Source organism: Crinia signifera, chromosome 9 (genome assembly GCF_055691185.1).
Source record: "Crinia signifera chromosome 9, ASM5569118v1, whole genome shotgun sequence".
In the NCBI taxonomy this organism is placed as follows: Eukaryota; Metazoa; Chordata; class Amphibia; order Anura; family Myobatrachidae; genus Crinia; species Crinia signifera.
Genome location: NC_139225.1, coordinates 90,042,724 through 90,063,719, shown reverse-complemented (window position 1 = coordinate 90,063,719; position 20,996 = coordinate 90,042,724). Strand labels below are relative to the sequence as shown.

General features: G+C 47.6%; 1 protein-coding gene across 5 annotated transcripts in view; it reads left to right on the top strand.

Annotated features, from left to right (window-relative positions):
• The window catches only part of COL4A6 (collagen type IV alpha 6 chain), a 279,946-nt gene that overhangs the window by 195,500 nt on the left and 63,450 nt on the right, over positions 1-20,996 (top strand). For 2 of the 5 annotated variants that reach the window (XM_083159361.1, XM_083159358.1), the window contains exons 13-18: positions 2,182-2,220; positions 9,874-9,963; positions 10,644-10,697; positions 11,007-11,066; positions 19,765-19,809; positions 20,822-20,875. In XM_083159361.1, coding sequence (XP_083015487.1) covers positions 2,182-2,220; positions 9,874-9,963; positions 10,644-10,697; positions 11,007-11,066; positions 19,765-19,809; positions 20,822-20,875 — 342 coding nt within the window. Of the gene's footprint in view, positions 1-445; positions 610-2,181; positions 2,221-9,873; positions 9,964-10,643; positions 10,698-11,006; positions 11,067-19,764; positions 19,810-20,821; positions 20,876-20,996 lie in introns of those variants that run through there. The other 3 variants (XM_083159360.1, XM_083159359.1, XM_083159362.1) reach the window with 2 other exon arrangements.

Here is a 20,996-nt window from a genome sequence, read left to right as displayed (position 1 = left end):
TTATGCAGCCTTACTTCTTTTAAATCTTAATTTTTTTATTCTATTTTTTACACTGACTGTGTGTCAGTGACAGGGCAGCAGCACTGGGGGTCTATTTGACACCCGCGCTGCTGCTCTATCACCCGGGCCTGGCAGCTGCACACCACTCATGGGTGAGTAACAGTAGCTGGCTTCGGGCACTCGGGAGACCACAGCCGTGACTGGGCACCAACATTAATGCTCACTGCTGGGAGCGTGCGTGAATGTAACAGCCCAGCGGCGAGCACGCCACCCGCTCCTGCTGGACCACCAGGGATACAGTGTGTGGGCAGCAGCCCTGGTAAGTAGGGTCACCTGGCCCGCACCGGATCCCTGCCATTTTACCTGTGCTGCATGAAGTCATCTTCCCTGGTGGCCATTTGTTAGCAGGGGGAGTGGGCTCCCCTCACACAGCCCCTCCCCCGGGGACAGTAGGAAGGCATACCTATACAGGTTCGGTTCCAACCACTGCTCCTTTCCTGCCTGCCTACTGCATGTGTGGAGGGACACGGAGAGCTTATTAGCCAACCGGGGATCCACTCCTTCACTGCCAGAGACAGTCCTCCCTGTACCTCTGCTTCAAGGAGACAGGTAAGAGTTTGTGCTCCAGACAGCCATAGCTGCTTAAGGAGCCTAGTGCCATGTTTCATTGCAACACTGTATGTGTACTGCTTTAACACTATCACTGCTTGTCAGAAGTATACTGTGTTGGCTGTACCATATAGGCTGTCTGTCTATTTCACTGCATTGTATGCCTTGTAAACTGCATTGTACGCCTTGTAAAAGCTTGCTGTGTTCTGCGTACTGCTTTAACACTATCACTGCCTGTCAGAAGTATACTGTGTTAGCTGTAACATATAGGCTGTCTGTCTATTTCATTGTTTCAGTGCATACAGAGCCTGGTAATGTCTTCTAAGGATAAATCCAATAAGACAGGGGCCCCAGCATTGCTGGGTTGTACTGTAATGCTGGCCTATCCCCCCAGGACTATGTCCGGGACGGCTTATGCGCAAGCTGCTACAATGCACAAGTGCTGCCCACAGCTCCAGCCTCCTCTGCTTGGATAACGTCACTTACTCAGATGATGGTGCAGCTAGTAGGTGGGCTCTCATCTGCACCGTCACTACAGCCTGTTTCGCCATCAAACAACCCCCCCCCCCCCCCCCCAGACGTTGGAGCCACCTTGGGTGAGCTCATTTTCTGCCTCTGTTCAGGGTCTACATAATCCGTACAGAGCTGGGCTACAGTCAAGGAGCCCTCTTCATCCCAACCCCTCCTACAGCAACGGATTGGGAGGATGAACAGGATGATGAGTAGGCACAGGGATGCCAATGCTGGCGAGGGGGACATCTCAGGTGAAGGGCTGCCCTGTCACCCATTACTGTGGCACCCTTAGCCACAGCGGTAAAAGAGGCCCTTAATTTAGAGGATCCTGCTGACCCAGAGCCTCTGGGCCTTTTTTCAAATGTCCCTCCACCTGCGCCCCTGCAGATCAGAAGTTGGAAAACTTCCAAAAACTTATTTGCCCCACTTTAAAGGCGGTAGCTAGGTAAACCCTGGCATCAATCTGTGTGGCTATGGTCATGCTAGAATGGGAAACTACTCTCATGGCTGACACTGGTCCCCTAACCTCCCATGTGTTGCAGCACGTTATCCCTGTGGCTGCGCTTTTGGAGGATGGACCCGGCCTCTGAGAAAACCTCAGAAGCGCTTCCCTTTGAGGGCTCCCTCTTGTTTGGGTCTGAACTGGATTAAATTGTGGCTACGGTAGCAGCTTCCAATGCAGCTTCCTACCACCCACTCCTACTCCCTGTCCCCATGTTAAGGGACATTCCTTTTCCCCAGCCTGCCAAGTCCCCCGGGCCAGGTGTAAGCGTCCCTCGGACATGGGCTCCCTGACTCTCAGCCAGAGGGCAAACCCTCCAAATGACGTAACGGACCTCCACCTGGGGGTTCCCTAGGTGGGAGGCCACCTGTTGGGGTTCTCAGCTGTCTAGCTGGAATCCACAACTGACGCATGGGTTCGGGATGTTGACCCACGAGGCTACTCCCTAACCTTTCGGCGTTGCCCACCAACTCGTTCTTGTGCACGGAAGAGGTTTATTTTAAAAGCACTTTCCGCTGCCTAGTATAAGAAATTCCTATCTATGTCTTCATTTGCAGGGTAGCGCTTTAGATCATTCAGGAGAGAAAGGTGACAAGGTATTTACCATTATTTTGACATCTATGCAATATCATTATGACAATCCAGTCGATCCTATTAACTGCATAGGGTGTGATGTGCCATTGCCATTGCGTTTCAATGCTGGCAACAGCACCTGATCCTGAACCATTCACGGGCTGGTTTCAGACAGAATTCGCATACATTTTTTCGCTGCACTATGGGCAGCAAGCACATTTGTGCAAATTCCGGCTGCCGTAAAGTGCACCTGCTGCCGTGATGATTTGCACCTCCAAAATCATGACGACAGCAGGTGCACTTTACGGCAGCCACAATATACACAATTATGCTCGCTGTCCCTTAATATGAAAAGATCTTTCTTGATGGTAGTACAGTTTAACCGTGACTCTGCCTGAAGAAGGGACTTCAAAGACTCCCTCGTCAACTTTTTTAGTTTAGACACTGACCATTAAGAGCAGCAACTTTTTAGCTATATTTACATACAAGAATTATAGTCATTTTTTAAAAGTGAAATTCCCATTTCTACGACCCTGATGCTACAGATAGGGGGACTGAGAAATAAAATAAAAAAAAAAAAACATTTCTCCAAAGAAAACGTAATCCTGATAGGGCTTAGCAGAAAACAAAGATTAATTCTCATTGAAAGAGTTTTTCATTTTGCCCATTTAGTTGCCTTTTTTTCCAGGGCAGATTTAGGGCCAAATGTAATAGGGTGAGAGAAACAGAAAGTGAGAGATTTTGGGAGAGTTTTCATTTACATGTCAAAATCAACCTGTTTTTTTTTTTTTTTCAGTGTAAATGATTGCCGCTTTAAAAACAAAAGGGAAAAATCTTCCAAAATTTCTCACTTTCTGATTCTCACACCCTTTTAAATGTGGCCCTTAGTGTGTTTTTATTCTTCTGGACACTTCAGGGGCCACAGGCTTAATGCTGGGTAGTGGAGGGGTGAGAGAGCGTTCCAGCACAGACAGGTTAAACTTCCTGCTGCCTCCCAGACAGCCAGGCTCCTCCCCTAGTCTACCCTGCCTCTGGGCCAGGAAGTTCGGTGCTGGCAGGAGCCAACATGCACCTTAGAGAGGGGCAGCGCATTATGCAGCCTTCTTTTAAATCTTTATTTTTTAATTCTATTTTTTACACTGTGTGTCAGTGACAGGGCAGCAGTGCTGGGGGGTCTATTAGTCACCCGCGCTGCTCCACCATCATCCGGGCCCAGCAGCTGAACAACACTCACGGGTGAGTGACCGCAGCTGGCCCCGGGCACTCAGGAGACCACAGCCGCGACCGGGCACCAACCAGGGATACAGTGTGTGGGCAGCGGCGCCGGTAAGTGGGCCGCCTGACGCGCATCAGATCCCTGCCATTTTACCGCTCCCCTCACACAGCCCCTCCCCTGGGGACAGTAGTAAGGCATGCCCAGAAAGGTTCCCGCCACTGATCTTTTCCTGCCTGGCAGCACATGTAGAGGGACACAGAGAGCTTATCAGCCACCCAATGATCCACTCCTTCACTACCAGAGACAGTCCTCCCTGTACCTTTCCTCTAAGGAGTTAGGTTACAGAGATTGTGCAGTCAGCCATAGCTGCTTAAGGAGCCTAGTGCAAGGGTTCCCAATCTTTTTCTTATCACGGCACCCTAGAGAGTATCATAATTTTTCCACGGCACCCCTAGGCCCCAAAAAATATATATCAAATTAAGTAGATTGTGTTTATATGTACTTCTTAGGTTCAGTTATGTGGTAAAGGGCAGCATTTGGTTCTGATTGTACACATTTTATGATTGCCAGCCACCAGCACTGGTTTTGTCCAGAAATAATTGACCATAAATAATTTGAATTGGTGCTGGATGACCAACCCGAGGCCCCTCTGCAAGTGACCTGAGGCACCCCGGGGAGCCTAGGCGCACAGTTTGGGAACCACTGGCCTAGTGCCATGTTTCATTGCAACACTGTATGTGTACTGTGTACTGCTTTAACACTATTACTGCCTGTCAGAAGTATACTCAGGCTTGCCTACCCTCTCCGGGAAGGTGGGCAACCCTCCCGCATCCCCCTTCCATGCTGTACTAAAATTAGTAAAATACCTGGTTTTTGCGGGTCCGCGGCAAGGGGTGGGGCTAAAATGACGCAAATCGCAGCATTTCGCGTCATTTTAGCCCCTCCCCCAATTCGCGGACCCGCAAATTGCTTTCTTTGACTGCTTTGGGGGTAGGGGCTTGCTGACGTTAGCCTCTCCCCGCCCCCCTGACATACCATTATCGGCTTCTCCTGGAGAGGACAACAGAAAAGTCAGCAAGTATGAGTATACTGTGTTAGCTGTACAATATAGGCTGCCTGTCTATTTCACTGTTTTAATGCATACAGAGCCTGGTAGTGTCTTCTTTTTTTTTACGTATTAAATTATTTGTTAAGTTTTTCTAAACATATAAACATATAACATTATATAAACATTTAAAAAAAATGGGAAAAGGGTATAAAAAAAAAAAGGGGGGAATTTTAAATAAATAAATGGTAATGTCTTCTAAGGATAAATCCAATAAGACAGGGGCCCCAGCATTGCTGGTTTGTACTGTAATGCTGGCCAATCCCCCAGGACTATGTCCAGGATGGTTTATGCACAACTTCAGCCTCCTCTCAGGAACCTGCTTGGGCAACGTTACTTACTCAGATGATGGCGCAGCTAGTAGGTGGGCTCTCATCTGCACCGTCCCTACAGCCTGTTACGCCATCCCCCCACAGGTGTTGGAGCCACCGTGGGTGAGCTCATTTTCTGTTTCCGTTCAGGATCTACATAATCCTTACAGAACAGGGCTACAGTCAGGGAACCCCTCCTTCAGCAATGGATTGGGAGGATGAACAGGATTAGGTACAACAATGCCAATGCTGATGAGGGGGTACCATTAGGGCTGCCCTTTTACACATCACTGTGGCACCCTTAGTCACAGCTTTAAAAGAGGCCCTTAATTTAGAGGACCCTGCTGACCCACAGCCTCTGGCCCTACTCCTACTGTAGACTGTAGACGCTCATGTCGGTAAGCTAGTCTGATCATCTCCGCTGCCCATTCCACCTGCGCCCCTGCAGATCAGAAGTTGGAAAACTTCCTAAAACTTATTTGCACCACTTTAAATGCAATAGCTAGGTATGCCCTGGCATCAGCCTGGGTGGCTAAGATCATAGTAGAATGTTTGTGCAAGGAGAAAAGATGACTCTTTTTGGGGGCACTCTTATTTTTAGGTATTTTAGGGTTCTCTGATATGTTTTGGTAACGTGCGCTCAAAAAAAAGTAAAATATAACTTTTATTAATATCCGTTTAAAAGGTCAATATTGATAATGAGCAAAGATACACACAAACAAAAAGCAAAATAGATGGTAATAGACAAATGACAGGCAGCCATCCAGATGTGCGACTGTAATGGCTCTGTTCAAATCCCCCAATACCATCTACTAATTTAAAAAAACAAATTAAATATTCGTAATTTTTCTGAAAAGTACGTTTGAATTATATAGATTCCCTTATGGCTGAAATTGCCTCTGAACCTCGGATCCGGGCTTAGAGAGAGACGTTATATATACACATACAGTAAATTTCAGTGCTTCATATAAGCTAGCATACATGATATAGGTATATAAATTTCTCACAGCAGAAAGATTCAGTCAGACAGGTTTACATTCTTTACAAGTCACACTGCAGATTAGTCAGTTCTGACCTATTAATCAATAGTACAAAACTGACTAATCTGCAGTGTGCAGGCCACACCCTACTTGGGGGAGGCAGTTCTTGACACTGATCCCCTAACCTCCCGCATGTCTGCTTAGCCTGTTGCAGCACAGAGATCCCCATGGCTGCGCTTTTAGAGGGAGGACCAGGCCTCTGAGAAATCCTCAGAAGTGATTCCCTTTGAGGGTTCCCTCTTGTTTGGGGCTGAACTGGATAAAATTGTGGCTACGGTAGCAGCTTCCAAGGCAGCTTCCTACCACCCACTCCCCATCCACGTGTTAGGGGACATTCCTTTCCAAGAAGCCGGTCCCAGTCTGCCAAGTTCTCCGGGCCAGGTGTGTTGGTGTTCTCAGCCGTCTAGCTGGAAACCACAACTGACTCATGGGTTCGGGATGTTGTCCCCGAGGCTACTCCCTAACCTTTCTGCGTTTCCCACCCAACTTTTTCTTTTCCATGGGTTCTCCAAAGGACTGGGAAAAGTTCAGAGCTCTGAAACACTCCATCCAGAAGCTCCTACGGTAGGGTGTCATAACACATGTCCCTTCGGCTCAAGGAGGCTCAGGATTCTACACCAGCTTTTTTTTCTGGGTAGGGAGCCCAGCGGATCATGCCGGCAAATTCTTAACTTAATACGACTCAACAAGTTTGTCCTGAGGTTTAGAATGGAAACTTTGTGAGCCATAGTCTTGGACCTATGACCAGGAGACTGTATGGCTTTTCTGGACATCCAGGATGCATATCTGCTTATCCCCATAGGGCCGGAACATCATCGTTTTCTGCAGTTTGCACTGCAAGACCATGACTTTCATTTTCAGGCTTTGCGTTTGGGACTACCTGCCGCCTCTTAGGTGTGTATGAGGGTCATGGCAGTGATGGGCAGCAGGCTTCACACCTAGGGAGTCCAGCTACTTCCGTATCTGGACTACCTGTTGTTTCTGGCACACCCAGCAGAAGTTCCCCAGGACCATATGCCCACATTTGTGTCCCAGATCATCAATTGGTCCAAGTCATCCATGCTTCCAGCTCAGTCTATGAGCCATCTGGGAGCCCGTTTAGATAAAACACATCAAAGTATCTATCTGCCAGAGGAACGCCGCGGGACACTGCAGTACCACGTTCGAGTCTACTCTACCTTGTCCGGGTGTCAGTGCATACCGGCACGAGGGTCCTAGATTCAATGGTATTGACCTCCAGCATAGTGAAATATGCCCAATGGGTGATCCTCACCAAGTGGTCGGGATCCTACCACAACATCCAGTCACAAATGATAGCCTTAAACACTGGCTGTACGTCTCTTGCTTTACTGGTGGCTTCTAAGCCTGACCCAGCAAGTGAGGAGACCTATTTGGATCCACCAACGGACCCCTGGCTGGGAGGTCCCACTCTGCTGGTCCAGTCGGACTTGCGACAGCGGTAAATTATATCAACCGCCAGGTGGCGCTCGCAGTCCAGCTGCCATGGCGCAGACATTCCGCATCTGTCAGTGTGGAGATAAAGATCCCTGCTCTCTCAGCAATCTTTTTCCAGGGAATCCTCAGTTGGGAAGCAGACTTCCTAAGCCATCAGGCTCTGGATGCCGGTGAATGGGCCCTCCATCCGGCGGTGTTCCAGATGCTGATTCGTCATTGCGGCAGACCCGGAGACGGACTTGATGGCATCGTGCCACAACCTCAAGGTCAACTTGTACTGGCCCAGATCTCGTGACCCCAAGGGCTTGCATGGTGGATTTCCTGTCAGCCCTAGGGCCAAATTGCTCTCTTGTACGCCTTGCCCCCAACTTTGCTCCTCTTGCGAGTAGTCCGCAAGTTGGAGGCGAAGGGCGGCGAGTAGTCCGGAAGTTGGAGGCGGGAACTACAGGCCCTGCCAATGGCCCCTCCGTTCCGTCTTCCTCTACGTTCAGATCTGCACTCTCACTGACCATGTTTACACCCAGGTCACAGCATCTGGCTTTGACTGTGTGGCTGTTGAGACCTCCCTGTTACGGACCAGAGGCTTTAACACACGAGTAATCTCAACATTGCTCAGGACCTACAAACCTTCTGCGGCAGGTGCTTTCATCACATCTGGCGGGCTTACTTTTACTGGTGTCAAGCTCGCCATTTCAATCCCAGGATGTACCGCCTGGCCAGGATTTTGTCCTTCTTACAAAAAGGCCTGGAGACTGGGTTGCGCTTCTCTACTTGGAAGGTACAGGTTTCGGCTTTGTCCATCTTGTTCCATCGGAAGTTGGCACTGTTGCCGGTTGTCCGCATGTTCCTACATAGCCAGCCTCCCTTTGTTCCCCAGGTCATCCTGTGGGACCTTTCCCGGGTACTCACTGCTCTTCAGGCCCCACCATTTGAGCTCTTCCTTTTAGTGGACCTTTGTTGACAGTTTTCCTGTTGGAGATTGCTTTGGCCAGGAGGGTGTCTGACCTGTCAGCCCTGTCCTGTGGGTAACTATACTCCAAGATCGGGCTATGCTTCGAACTGTTCCTTCTCACCTCCTTGCGGTGGTATGCAGGTTTCACGTCAACCGGGAGACTGTGGTTCCAGACTGTTGAGGGCAACATACTTCTCCTGAACGGTCCTCCTTGATTGTCCTCTGTGCATTGCCCATCTACGTGCACCGCACTAAGGGCCTTATTGTAGTTCACTCTTTCTGACAAAATCCTTCTTAGATGGACAAAACCATGTGCACTGCAGGGGGGCACATGTAAAATGTGCAGAGAGAATTATATTTGGGTGAGTTATTTTGTTTCTGGGCAGGGTAAAAACTGTCTGCTTTATTTTTACACTGCAATATAAATCTCACTTTGAAGTAAAACCCCACCCAAATCCAATTCCCTCTGCACAAGTTACATCTGCCCCACCTGCAGTGCACATGGTTTTGTCCATCTAAGAAGGATTTTGTCAGAAAGAGTGAACTAGAATAAGGCCCTAAGTCTTTTCGCAGAGACTCTCTTTTTGGGTTTCTTTAGAGAGGTTGGCCAGCTACTAAGCAGACGATTACCCGCTGGATTCACACAGTCATCCATTAGACATACTTGGGTGCCTCCCTCCCAGTTCCTGCGGGGGTATGGGCACATTCCACTAGGTCTGTGGAGGCATCTTGGGCTGTTCAGGGCGGTGCAACAGCTGAGCAAATTTGAGGAGCGGCAACTTGGTCGCCCCCCAATACTTTCTTGCGCTTTTACGCATTTGATAAGTTTGTCTCCCAGGTCTTGGCTTTTGGCTAGAGTGTACTGGCTCCAGCACAGACACATCCCCACCCTTTAAGTCCCAGCATTAAGCCTGTGGCGCCTGACGTGTCCCAAAGAATAGAACAAGATTTGTCATATCTGTTAAATCTCTTTCTTTGAGGATGTCAGGGGCCACAGGGATCCCTCCCTGCCCCGCCTGCTTTAGTTTTGTTCAAGTTAATAGTTCCTCCATTGAGTGAACTCACACATATTAAAGTTAATGGTTCCTCTGTTGAGTGAACTCACATATGTTAACAATGTGTTTCTCTATGGTGTTTCTCTTCCTTCTCTCGTCTCCTGCCTTGGCTTGTTAAAAACGGAGCTTACTGGCCTGGAGGCGGGGTAGAGGAGGGGAGGAGCCTGGAAGTCTGGGAGGCAGCAAGAAGTCTAACATTTATGGTGCTGGAATGCTCTCTCTCACCACACCACTACCCAGCGTTAAGCCTGTGGCCCCTGATGTCCTCGAAGAAAGAGATTTTACAAGTAAGACATAAATCTCTGGGTTTTTTTTTCTAGTAAATGGCAGCATTTTGCATTAATGTATTCCTCTGAGAACCCTCTGATATTCAAGGGAAAATGTAATGGAGTGCCAGTTTAAGTTACCACTTATAGAGGTGCCAATTATATTGCAAATCTAAGACACTACATTAAGTGATACTATATTTTACTCTGCATACTATTGCCATGCATGGCGACTGCATTCCTCTGTGTAAATACACATATTGTGATTTAAAACAGGGAGACACTGGTCGCCAAGGAGATCCAGGACCCCCAGCATCTACCGGAGTAATGGAGCAATATCTTCTGAAAGGCTTCATAGGCGATCCAGTATGTACCTCTATTGAGCATGCCATGTGACTGTGAGTTAAGGGATGAGTGAAAGCACTCGTTGGTCGCAGTGCCCCAAAAACCAGAACATGAATAACATCCTGGTGTCTTGTGGTGGCAATGGGGAGTGATCCAGAAAATGGGGAGGGGACGGGTGTCAACCCTGTTTTCTAGTTGTATTAAAAACAGTGGTCATGTCCTTGGTCACAGCTTCTCTGGCCGGAGTAGATGTTTGTTGTTCACACAGTGTCTTGGGACACAGCAGCTGATCACAGAAGCTGTCAGCGTGCATCTTTTTATTTGCATAATTTTGCACAGCTGCAGCATTCAGCATACAGCTGTGCCACTGGAGTCGGCCTCTGAGTCAGATAGGTCCTGCTGGCTCTGTTGAAATCTGAGTCTTTAGCTAAAGCTGAGTAATATCCTAGTGGGTTTTAATAAGAACCAAAAGCCCCCTCCCATTCACACAGGCAGAATGTGCTGATCATGGTGATCGCAACACATCTTCCATCTGTGATTGGTTCATAAGGCAGTCCCACTGCACCAGGGCATTTGGGAGGTTTGCAGTATGTACACATTAATCTGGATCAGCAGTAGCATGACCCCACCCAGATTGCTGCATGTTTTTATGTTATTCATTAAGATAAATGTTTCATTGATATTGTATCGTGTCTACTTAGGGTGATATTGGTCGACTTGGATTTCCTGGGAACCCTGGATTGCCTGGTCTACCGGTGAGATTAATCAGTTCTTAATTTAACCATGTATGTTTTTTTGGTACTTATGTATTATCTGGGCTCCCATGTTAAATGCACCCCATTTTTTCATACCCCTACTATCCAACTACGCATGGAGTTGATTTTATATAGTGTGGCGAGCGCAGCGAGCCACCGTGCCTGAAGCGTGGCGAGCGCAGCGAGCCCCGCGAGGGGACGCGGTCTCATAAGAAAAACGGGAGCCCAGATATAACATAAGTACCGTTTTTTTTTATAGCTGTGTGTGTGTAAATATTATATCACCTGTACTGTTTTGTCTTTTGTAAGGGATTCGGAGGCCTGGGAGAGAAAGGGGAGAAAGGAGTTCCTGGACTTCCTGGGTTAAGGGTGAGTTTCATTTGTCTCATTGGCAGGGCTCTTAGAGGGCAACATTTAGGTAATGTAGTGTGCAAAGAGATACTGATCCTTATGCAGAGAAGCAGGTTTTCTGTTTACTTCGATAGTATTGGAGGTGTATCATGTAAGAAGCCAGACATTCCACTCTACATATGTGTCTAGCAATATCTATACATACTGGAAGCAGTGCAGCCCAGGTCATATTTGCCTACTTTTTATGACTCCTATCTGGAAATGGCGCACTTCGCATAATTTTAGCTCCTCCCCACGGACCCGCTAAATTCAGGATTTTATACAGCGGGGAATGGGGGAGTAGGTCTGTGGCGGTGATGCAGGAGTCTTGCCCACCTTCCCTGGGGGCCGGGAGGGGGACCAGATTTGCGGGACCCTCCTGGCCATTCCAGGCGGGTAGGCAAGTGTGGTCCAGGTACAGTTCTCCCAAATGTGCAGATCTCCCATATCGGATGTTTGTAAAATCTCATGTTCCAATGAACTCTGTATTTTGTTTTAAGTTGTATAGAAATATGATCAGTGTTATGAATTTATATACTGTAGCACTTTACAGTGAAGTATTCACATCAGTCCCTGATCCGTTGAAGCTTATTGGCAGCAAATTCACCTCAGCACAAGGTATCATTGGAGCATTGTGCACTGTTAAGGTGGCCATACACATGCAGATTTTTCTTTTTTTTTTTTTTTTAACATGTTTTTATTGAAACACCAGAAAACACAATGTTACAGATTGAATGTATGAATAACAATTTCCATACAGGTAACAGACATTTGAAAGAAACAGTCATTGAGCAGTATTATCTCCTTTATCAGGCACTGTCCTCCAATATTAAAGATCTCGGCAAAATATATCCTGTGTCTAAGTCGTCCCTTCCTCCCCCCCCTCAGGTGTATCCAACCTGTCCATTGGCCCTTGGTGTCCCAGGGCTGTCAATCTGATTGGTAAAAGCACCTCACTTTTAGGTATCTATGGTTATAGGGGGGTCCCCTGAGACAAGTCTCATCAGGTACCACTGGGTGTCTTTAAATGAATTATGGAGTTTTGTTCTGATTTCAGGTGAGAGCACAGTTATATAGCTTTCCCAAGTATCGAATATTTTCTTAGTGTGGTGTTCTTTATCTAAGAGTCCCTCAATCCATTCCATGTTAAATACGTGGAACAGTTTTGTCTTAAATAACTGCATAGAAGGGGGAACAGCGTCGATCCATGTCTGCAGAATGGCCTTGCGTGCGACCGCGCTGACAATCACCAATAGCCGCCTACACCCTCTGGTTATTCTTTGGTCCTCAGGCAGTATACCAAAGATAGCCCATTGATCATTAAAAGGGACATAGTTCACCAGGTGGTCCTGTGCGAACTTCCTAACCTGAAGCCAAAATCGTTTAATTATGGGGCAATCCCAGAAGTAATGGTATAGGTTTGCCTCACTGGCCTGGCACCTCGGGCATGCCGCTGTGGGGGCCATTCCAGCGAGGAATTGTCTGCGAGGGGAGAAATATGCCTTATGGAAAATGTTGAGAAACATTTCTTGGTATTGTATGGCGGGTAGTAGTTTCCTGGAGCCCCACAGTGCCTTGGTTAGCACCGGGCATGTCAGGTCTGGCATCGCCTGTGTCCAGGCTTTCATTCCTGTGGTGATAGTGTCATGGTCTATAATTTGCCGGAGAAAATTATAGTGAATAGATATAGCCCGTCTTTCGGCCACCCCAGATAGGAGCATCGTGTCTAGAGCGTTTGTCCAATCCGCCCCTGAGAAGTAGCGTATCACTTGCGATGCATAGTGTGTAGCTTGCATATAAGCCAGGGGGTGTCTTCCAAATGTTGGAAATTTCTCTGACGCTTTGATAAAAGACATAGGTTTTTTCGAGTCAATGTCAATCAGGGCTCTGACAGTGGACAAACCCTCAGACCTCAGACTCCCAAATGGTTGGCCCGCCTGGCCTCCCTGGAATTCTGGATTGTGTATAAAGGGTAAGAATAAAGATTTGTGGGCATTGAGATTTAGTCTATGTCTAAGAATATGCCATACCTTGCGTGTGGACCATAGAAGTGGGTTAAGTTTAATTTGTTCATCCACCTCCTCGTCTTGCATGTGGAGAAAGCCCACCAGATCACAGTTGACCAAAAACTCCCCTTCAACCCTGGTATTAGCGTAAACCTCCCGGCTATGTAGCCAATCCCTTAAAAAGCGGAGTATAGATGAGTGATTGTAGTGTAGAATGTTTGGGAAATTAATTCCTCCATTAAAAACCGGCTGCTGCAGTTTATATAGTCCTATACGGGGACGTTTAGTTCCCCATATAAATTTCCTGAACAGTGAGTCTAACAGTCGCAGATCTCTCTGCGGTAGTAACAATGGGAGGGCTTGAAGCAAGTACAGCAGGCGCGGGAAAGTCACCATCTTAATCAGGTTGGCCCTACCCACATAGGAAAGTTTCAAATGTTTCCACCCCTCTAGTTCTCTAGATGTCGTCTGGATCGCCTCTGTTATATTAATTCTATAAAGGTCCGTGGCCCGTTTTGGGAGGTGTATGCCCAGGTAATCAATGTAAGCCCTCTCCCAACGGATCGGGAAGCCCCTACCCCAGGTGGGAATGTGTATCTGAGGGTGCAAGAATAGCCCCGAGGACTTGGAGACATTTATTGTATAACCTGAAATTTCTCCATAGTCGTCCAATTTTTTCAGGATTTTCCCTAGTGACTGCCCCGGGTTACCTATATATAACAGGACATCGTCCGCAAAAGCCGAGAGCTTTAATTCTGAGTTCCCTATCTTAATTCCCCCAAACTCTGGCCAAGATTGCAAAATTCGGAATAGTGGGTCTATGCATAAGTTGAACAGTAAAGGGGAAAGTGGGCAGCCTTGGCGTGTGCCCCTAGACATTTGAATGTTTGTGCCCCTTCGCCCATTTATCAGCAATGAGGTGGTGGGTAAAGTGTAGAAATATCTTATTAGATCTATGAAGGAGTTGTCGAACTGCCTGCGCTCTAGGATCGAGTAAAGGTGTGGCCAAGCTACTGAGTCAAAGGCTTTGTTCGTGTCCAAACTCAGTAACATACTCTGAGGGGTTTTCTTATAGGATTCCGCCATCACAGCCGAGATGGCCATCCTTATGGCTCTCACCGAATGACGGCCTCGTATGAATCCCATCTGGTGGCTGGTAAACAAATCATCGGCTATCAGCTGCAGTCTATTGGCAATTATCTTCGTCAAAATTTTAAAATCAACATTTAAGAGGGAAATTGGGCGGTATGAGTCCGCAAGTTGTGGGTCCTTACCCGGCTTGGGAATAAGTGTGGTATACGCCTCAGAGAATGATGGGAATAGGGGTTTAGATTTAAGGATATTGTTATATAACTCTATTAATGTGGGGGTCAATTCTGTTTCCAACAGCCTATAATAGCTTCCTGAGAAGCCATCTGGGCCCGGTGATTTATGCGATTGAAGACCCGCTATTACTGTATGCAACTCTTCCGGAGTAATATCCCGTATGAGAGCGTCCCTTTGAGTCTGAGATAAGGGGGGTAGATTGGCCTCGGTCAGCAGGGATTCCTGTTTTTCCTTGTTAACTGGGAAGTCTTTGTACAGATTTCTATAATAGTCCTCAAAGTGCGTCAGTATCTCTTTAGTGGTGAACAGATTTCTATTACTGACTGGATCTCTTATGGAGGTAATGAAGGACCTCTTTTTAAAGGGTTTTGACATGAGGGATAATAAGCGTCCTGACCTATTGCCCCATTTGTAGTACATTTGTTTTGTGTAATCTATTTTGAGTCTTGCCTGGGCTGTGAGGAAGGATTCGAGTAGTTTCCTATTATTTAGGTAAGTCTCCAAGTCAGGGGGGGCTCCAGAGGCCTGGTATGCCCTAAATGACCGGGACACCTCATTGTGTAAGTCCCTGTATTGTTGTGCTGTTTCTTTTTTACGTTTTGATATGAACTGCATTATCAATCCCCTCATTACTGCCTTTGACGTTCTCCAGAACAGAACCGAGTCCTCCCAATGTTCTATATTGTCATCATGGTAATTATGCCAAGACTGTTTGAGGAAGTTCTTAAATTGTTCTGATTTAGCAAGGTAATCTGGAAAACGCCAAAGTCGATCTGCCCCCTCCCCGGCCCTCAGCTGCAGGCTCAAAGATACCGGGGCATGATCCGACACCAAAATCTCGTGTATCTCCGCCCTCCCCACTTCTGACATGAGGCTGTTGTGGATCAAAAAATAGTCTATTCTAGACAGCGTTTGATGTGCTCTGGACAAGTGGGTGAATGATTTTTCTGTGTCATGGAGCAAGCGCCAGGGGTCACAGAGTTGGAAGTCAGTTTTTAAAGCCTGGATATAGGTCCATGAGGCCGGGGGGCGGCCCAGGAAGGGTGGGGATTTGTCTAATGTGGGGCTATCCACCGAGTTAAAATCCCCCCCAATAATCAGTTTATGAACAGTACGTCCCGCCAGGATCTGGGAGACCCCAGACAGGAATTGCTCGGGAGAGGCATTTGGGGCGTAGAGATTCAGTAGGGTGAAATATGCTCCTTCGATCTCCACATCTAAGAGCAAGTATCGTCCCTCCCGATCAGCTAAAGAATCATGTATTTGGTATCTGAGGTTTCTGTGGAGAAGGATCGCTACCCCTCTGCATTTAGTCCTGTAAGAGGCAGCTATGCAGTCCCCTATCCAACGCGCCCTTAGTGTAGAATCACTGTCCCCCTTCCAGTGGGTCTCCTGGAGCATAGTGATGTCTGGTCTAAATTTTTTGATGTGGGAGGTTACCTTTTTACGCTTAATGGGCGTGTTGAGGCCGTTAACATTCCATGATAGCAAGTGCAGTTGAGGAGGGGCTTGCTGCGGTTGCCGACTATCTAGCCCTGCAGACATGGATCAACGCTGTGGGGGGGAGGTGCCAACGCACTATCAGAGAAAAAAGCACATATTAGATTGCCGATCAAAACAAAGAAGACTGTGTGTCCGAGGGACAGCCCTGGGACGATATACCAAGACAATACAGCTGCACATATTAACCTGTAAATTAAGAAATACAACAACGTTACATAAAACCATACATTGGAGTGGTGTTTCTTGTTTTTGAATATATTGAACCAAAAAGAGTGGGATCCACTCTTTGAACCAGCTGAGGACCTCATAATTTTTCATATGAGGTGCTCTGGTAGCCTAAACAGACTAAATTACAGTAGCAAAATTTTAACCATCTATAGGGGCAACTGGCCCTCAAAAGTTTAATAAACAGGAGAAGTGAATTTGACTATCCATCATTTATTAATCTGGCTGTCTATCAGGAGAACGAGAGGGGCCTCTTTCCAGGAAGGCCCTGGCAGTATTAGGGTCAGTAAAGAATCTGGGGCGCCCATTCTCCATAATTCTTAGTTTAGCCGGGTACATTAAAGCGAACCTCTGATTCCTCTCTATCAGTATTTTGCACACCGGGGAAAATTCTTTTCGTTTCTGTGACACTATGGCCGAGAAGTCCTGGAAAATCAGGATTCTCTGGTCATCTATTGACAGGGTTTGAGCTGCTCTGTAGGCCAGGAGCATTTTCTCCTTTGCTCTAAAGTCTAGAAATTTAGCAATTGTGGGTCTAGGTCTATCTGCCTGATCCTGCCTCTCTGGCCCTATTCGATGCACTCTCTCTATTTGTAGCATTTTAGTGGCATCATAGATCCCTAAGGCTTGAGCTATCTTCACAGTTATGAATTCCTCCAGTTGTTGACCCCTAACCAACTCTGGTATCCCAATAAATCGGAGGTTGCACCTTCTGTCTCTATTTTCCATCTCATCTACTTTGGCTGCGAGAGTGGTTATGGTCTGTTCCCTCCTATCTAATAATGCCCGCATACTCTGGGCTGAGTCCTCTACATCGCTGATGCGTTGTTCTGCTGTGGCTATTCTGGCCGTATTGGAGTCAATTTTAGCTAGAGAGGCCTCCAGCCTAGTATGTAGGTCTTCAAATTTCTTGTCTAGCAAGGGCATCAGCATTTGTATAGTGACCTTTGCATTGTCCTCAGGGGAGGGTATGGACTGTGAGTGGGATGGACAGCTGGAGTGGTTCCCTGTCTGGGTATTGGAGGGGAATAGTAGGGGGGAGGGGGGGGAGGCATTTTGTGTTGTCTTTTGGCGGTTCTTTTTCATTTCGGAGTCCTGAGAGGAACTTGAGGGCTGAGTAAGGGAATTCCTCTCAAGGAATTTGTCCATACCCCTCAAGGCAGCTCAATTGTCACTATGTTTTGTGTCTAACGATAGACAAAAACCAGTGTTCAGGTAAGAATGGTAAACCTATTGGATAGTCTAGAGAAGTTCTGAGGGCCTAGTTACCCCTTGTGGGCTCACATTATCCCTTTACATCTCTGGAGTTAGAGTAGCCTTACAGCTGTGCACCAAATCTATGTAACTAACTGAGACCAAAAATGACACTTAGTTGTTATGCTCTTGAATCATTCAGAGAATCGTGTGGGTGATCACTGTGCTAGCATTCAAAACCGTCAGGCAGGGTGTTATCAATGTGAGAAATCAACAAGGTCTAGGTGAAATGTTCACCTTAATGCAATTCCAATACAGAACCCTAGATGGCGTACTGATGTCAGTACACAGGAAATTACAGTTCAGAACACACTATTAACCAATTCTTTGCTATAACCAGACTTGACTCTAGATGGCGCCTCTGGTCCAGGATAGAGATTCACCCCTCTCCAGATCTAGATCAGAGTTGCTTAAACGAATATGGCTTACAAGCTAAACAGTAGCTAAAACGCTGTAATAATTCTGAAGCACTATTGGGGTTTTCCCAGGCAGGGGGGTTTTGTGAACAGGAAAAAACCCAAGGGAAAACTTTTAATCCAACTCAATCGAAGACAGGGTCCCCTCGGCTGGGCTGTTGTAGTGAATGTGACTACTGTCAGATGATCCCCCGTATTTGGCAGGGAGCAGTTCATTCAGGCTTAATGAGGTGTTGGGTGCCTCAGGTCTCCCAGTCCATAAGCACCCGTTCACTGGGTCTTGGGGTTCCCTTAGATATCCTTGCAGGGTAGTTCAGTCTAGGCCTGGGGAGGCAGTCAGAAATGACACTGGCCGGTGTAAAGGAGGGTGGTGTGCTCCTTAATGGTCCTCCTGCTTATATCTGCCTTGGAAGTGGCTAGGACAAATGCTCCCTACTGGGGCTCAGGGTGACCCCTGGGTCCAGATTTGTAGCAGGGGAAAAAAGGAGGGGGGGGCAGGAGACTCCCTGACTGTGAAATTGTGAGATTGTAGGGCAGGGTGAAGAGTCTCCAAGTCACGTGTCAATTGAGGTGGCCTTGCGGGGCCCTGCTCTCAGAGTCGTCTCTAACAGCGAGCCGATCAGGGGTGATAGTGGTCTTATAAACGTGGGCTGTGTGGCCTGCTTGGGCAGTTCCCAGGCCTCTGGGCTGGACCTTTGTGCGGGCAGTCAGGTCTCTTTAATAGGCAGGGTAGGGCTGGGTATCTCGTACCTCCCCGGTGTCACCACACGGCACGGACAGGGGCTCAGGCTTCCCAATATGTGTAGAGGGAGGGGGACTGTTACTCACGCGGGGCGTCTGATGCGCCCGGTGGTCTCGCGTGCTGTCGGCTCCCTCGACTGGTCTCAATGCCGTCGGGTATCAGCTCGGTCTGGCGAAGTTGGGGCGGGGGAGGGTGGACCCTCCTATCCCTCGACCACCGCCGGCTGTCGTCTCTCCGTCCCGGGCTGTGTGCTGGGAGGGTCGTGAGCCCCGGATGCTGAGCCGTGCGCCGTGACGGGACTCCAAGCGCAGCACGCGGCGCGGTCCTTGTCCGTTCTCCGCCTTCTCTTCCGGCCTGGAACTCTCGCCGCGTCCTCTCCCGGGCAGCTCCCCGCGTTGGCAGAGGTTTCCGCGTCTCCAGCCCAGTCGTCCCCCTTCAGACCGAAGGTTTGTTAGTAGGGGTGCCGGTCAGCGAAGTGTCGCCGGGGTGGGTTCTGGTTTCGCGCCCAGGGTTTGGGCGGTCATGCAGGCCTTCAGCGCCGAAAGCCGGACTCCGGTGGTCTGTGCAATTTTTGGCTCCAGAAAGTGTCCCCCGCACTCCTCTCGATGTAAGGAACACAATAGGAGAGGTTTTATGCCTCTTAGGGGACACTTGAGGGTCGATGGATGAGGATTTTCTGTGGTATAGCTGGGAGCCTTTGTAAAATGCGGCCGCTCCAGGCGCCCCGCCCACCGGAAGTCCATGCAGATTTTTCTTAAGATCTGTCTGGTTGGAACAAAAACCTGGTTATGGATGAGAGCAAATGACAGTTGACCATTTGCTTGGAAATGCTGGAAAACTGACAAACTGTCACTCATCCATAATCATGTTTTTGTTCCAACCATCCAGATCTGAAGATAAATCTTACTAGTGTATGGGCACCTTAAGTCCAGGTAGTAGTCCAGGTAGTAGGTGGTTATTAAAGTAGCATCATTTACATGAAAAAAACAGGTTGGTTTTGCCTTGTAAATGATTGCTACTTTAAAAACCGGACAGATTGCCAGAAAGTCCTGCACCTCAGGCAACTCGTTGGCTGTTACATTTAGTCCATCATATTAAATAGATCAATTATTCCTTTATAAAAGAGTCTTTTAACTTTTCACCTGTGGAAATCTGGTATAAACATAGGACTGTGATTCTATTCATGAACTTTTTTATTTTTCTAGGGCTTTCCCGGGCCAGATGGACTTGATGGGATCCCTGGTGATACGGTACTGTGTGCTAAACATCTCAATTTGATTCATACGTAGAGTAAATGTAAAGTAAAGCAATTGCGTTTTTCCTTTCAGTGGACAGTAAAACATTGGGTTGTGCATGGTCTGTGTGCTGTAGTCACTCTCCATGTATCTGCATATTCAAATGCCTAGATTTGTCTGCCCAGATTATACATTGGAGCTATTTTCCCATAAGGCCTTTCTTTGGCAGCACTGTAACATTCTGCAGGCACCCAGTCCTCTGTAGAAATACACTTGTCACTTTATAACATCCCTCACTGGAACCTGATTTATGTAGCCAATTATCCCTATTTTCCCCTCTTGGGCCTTATGGTTGAGATGGGTTAGGGGAGTAACGGGGCCCTTCTCCTTCGGGAGAGGGTCCATACGTACGTACGCCCCCTATGCACAGTTTAGGTCACTGCACTGCGTGTTGAAGCACCACTCGGGCTCCGGAAAATGCTGGGTCTTCGCCTCTGGTGGCAATCAGGGTCAAGGACCCCGGTTGACTCACAGAGTAAAGACCTGGGTTGAGCCAGATGTCCCTGCAGTTTACACAGTACTTCCCCCGGAATTTCATCTTTACTAGGATCCAACCCGTGCTCCAAAAGTCAGTTTGAAGCCTCGGCTTCTACATGAAAACAGCATTATATTTCAATAGAGACACCTGCATTTTTGTTGCCACTCCCCGTTAATGCCTCCAAACAGTAACTTCCTGTCAATCCCTTTTCCATGGGACTGCAGTGGTCCGTTGTTGCATGCGCAGTGTGATCACAGCACAAGCACAGTCTGCCGATAACCGCTCCGTTGCATGAACATCGGCCATTCCGTGCAAACATGAATTAGGTCCATAGTCATTCTCTATCTACTTACTGCAATAACACCATCAAAATAATCATTAAAAGGTTTATCATAACAACATGTGTATACAGTACACTAGAACCACAACTTTATGACAGATGTCTATACTGTGTACACAACTCATATTTCTTATTGTTGTCTGGCACAGGGACTTTCCGGCCTTCCTGGTCTCATTGGACTTGATGGCTTCAAGGGAGTGAAGGTAATAAATGAAGATAGGCTGTATCTGAGAGCAACCAAAACAAATTTATTTGGGAGAGTTCATGTTAAACAAATGTAATAGATATTTTTTTTACTGGGTTACTAACATAAAAGATCACAGT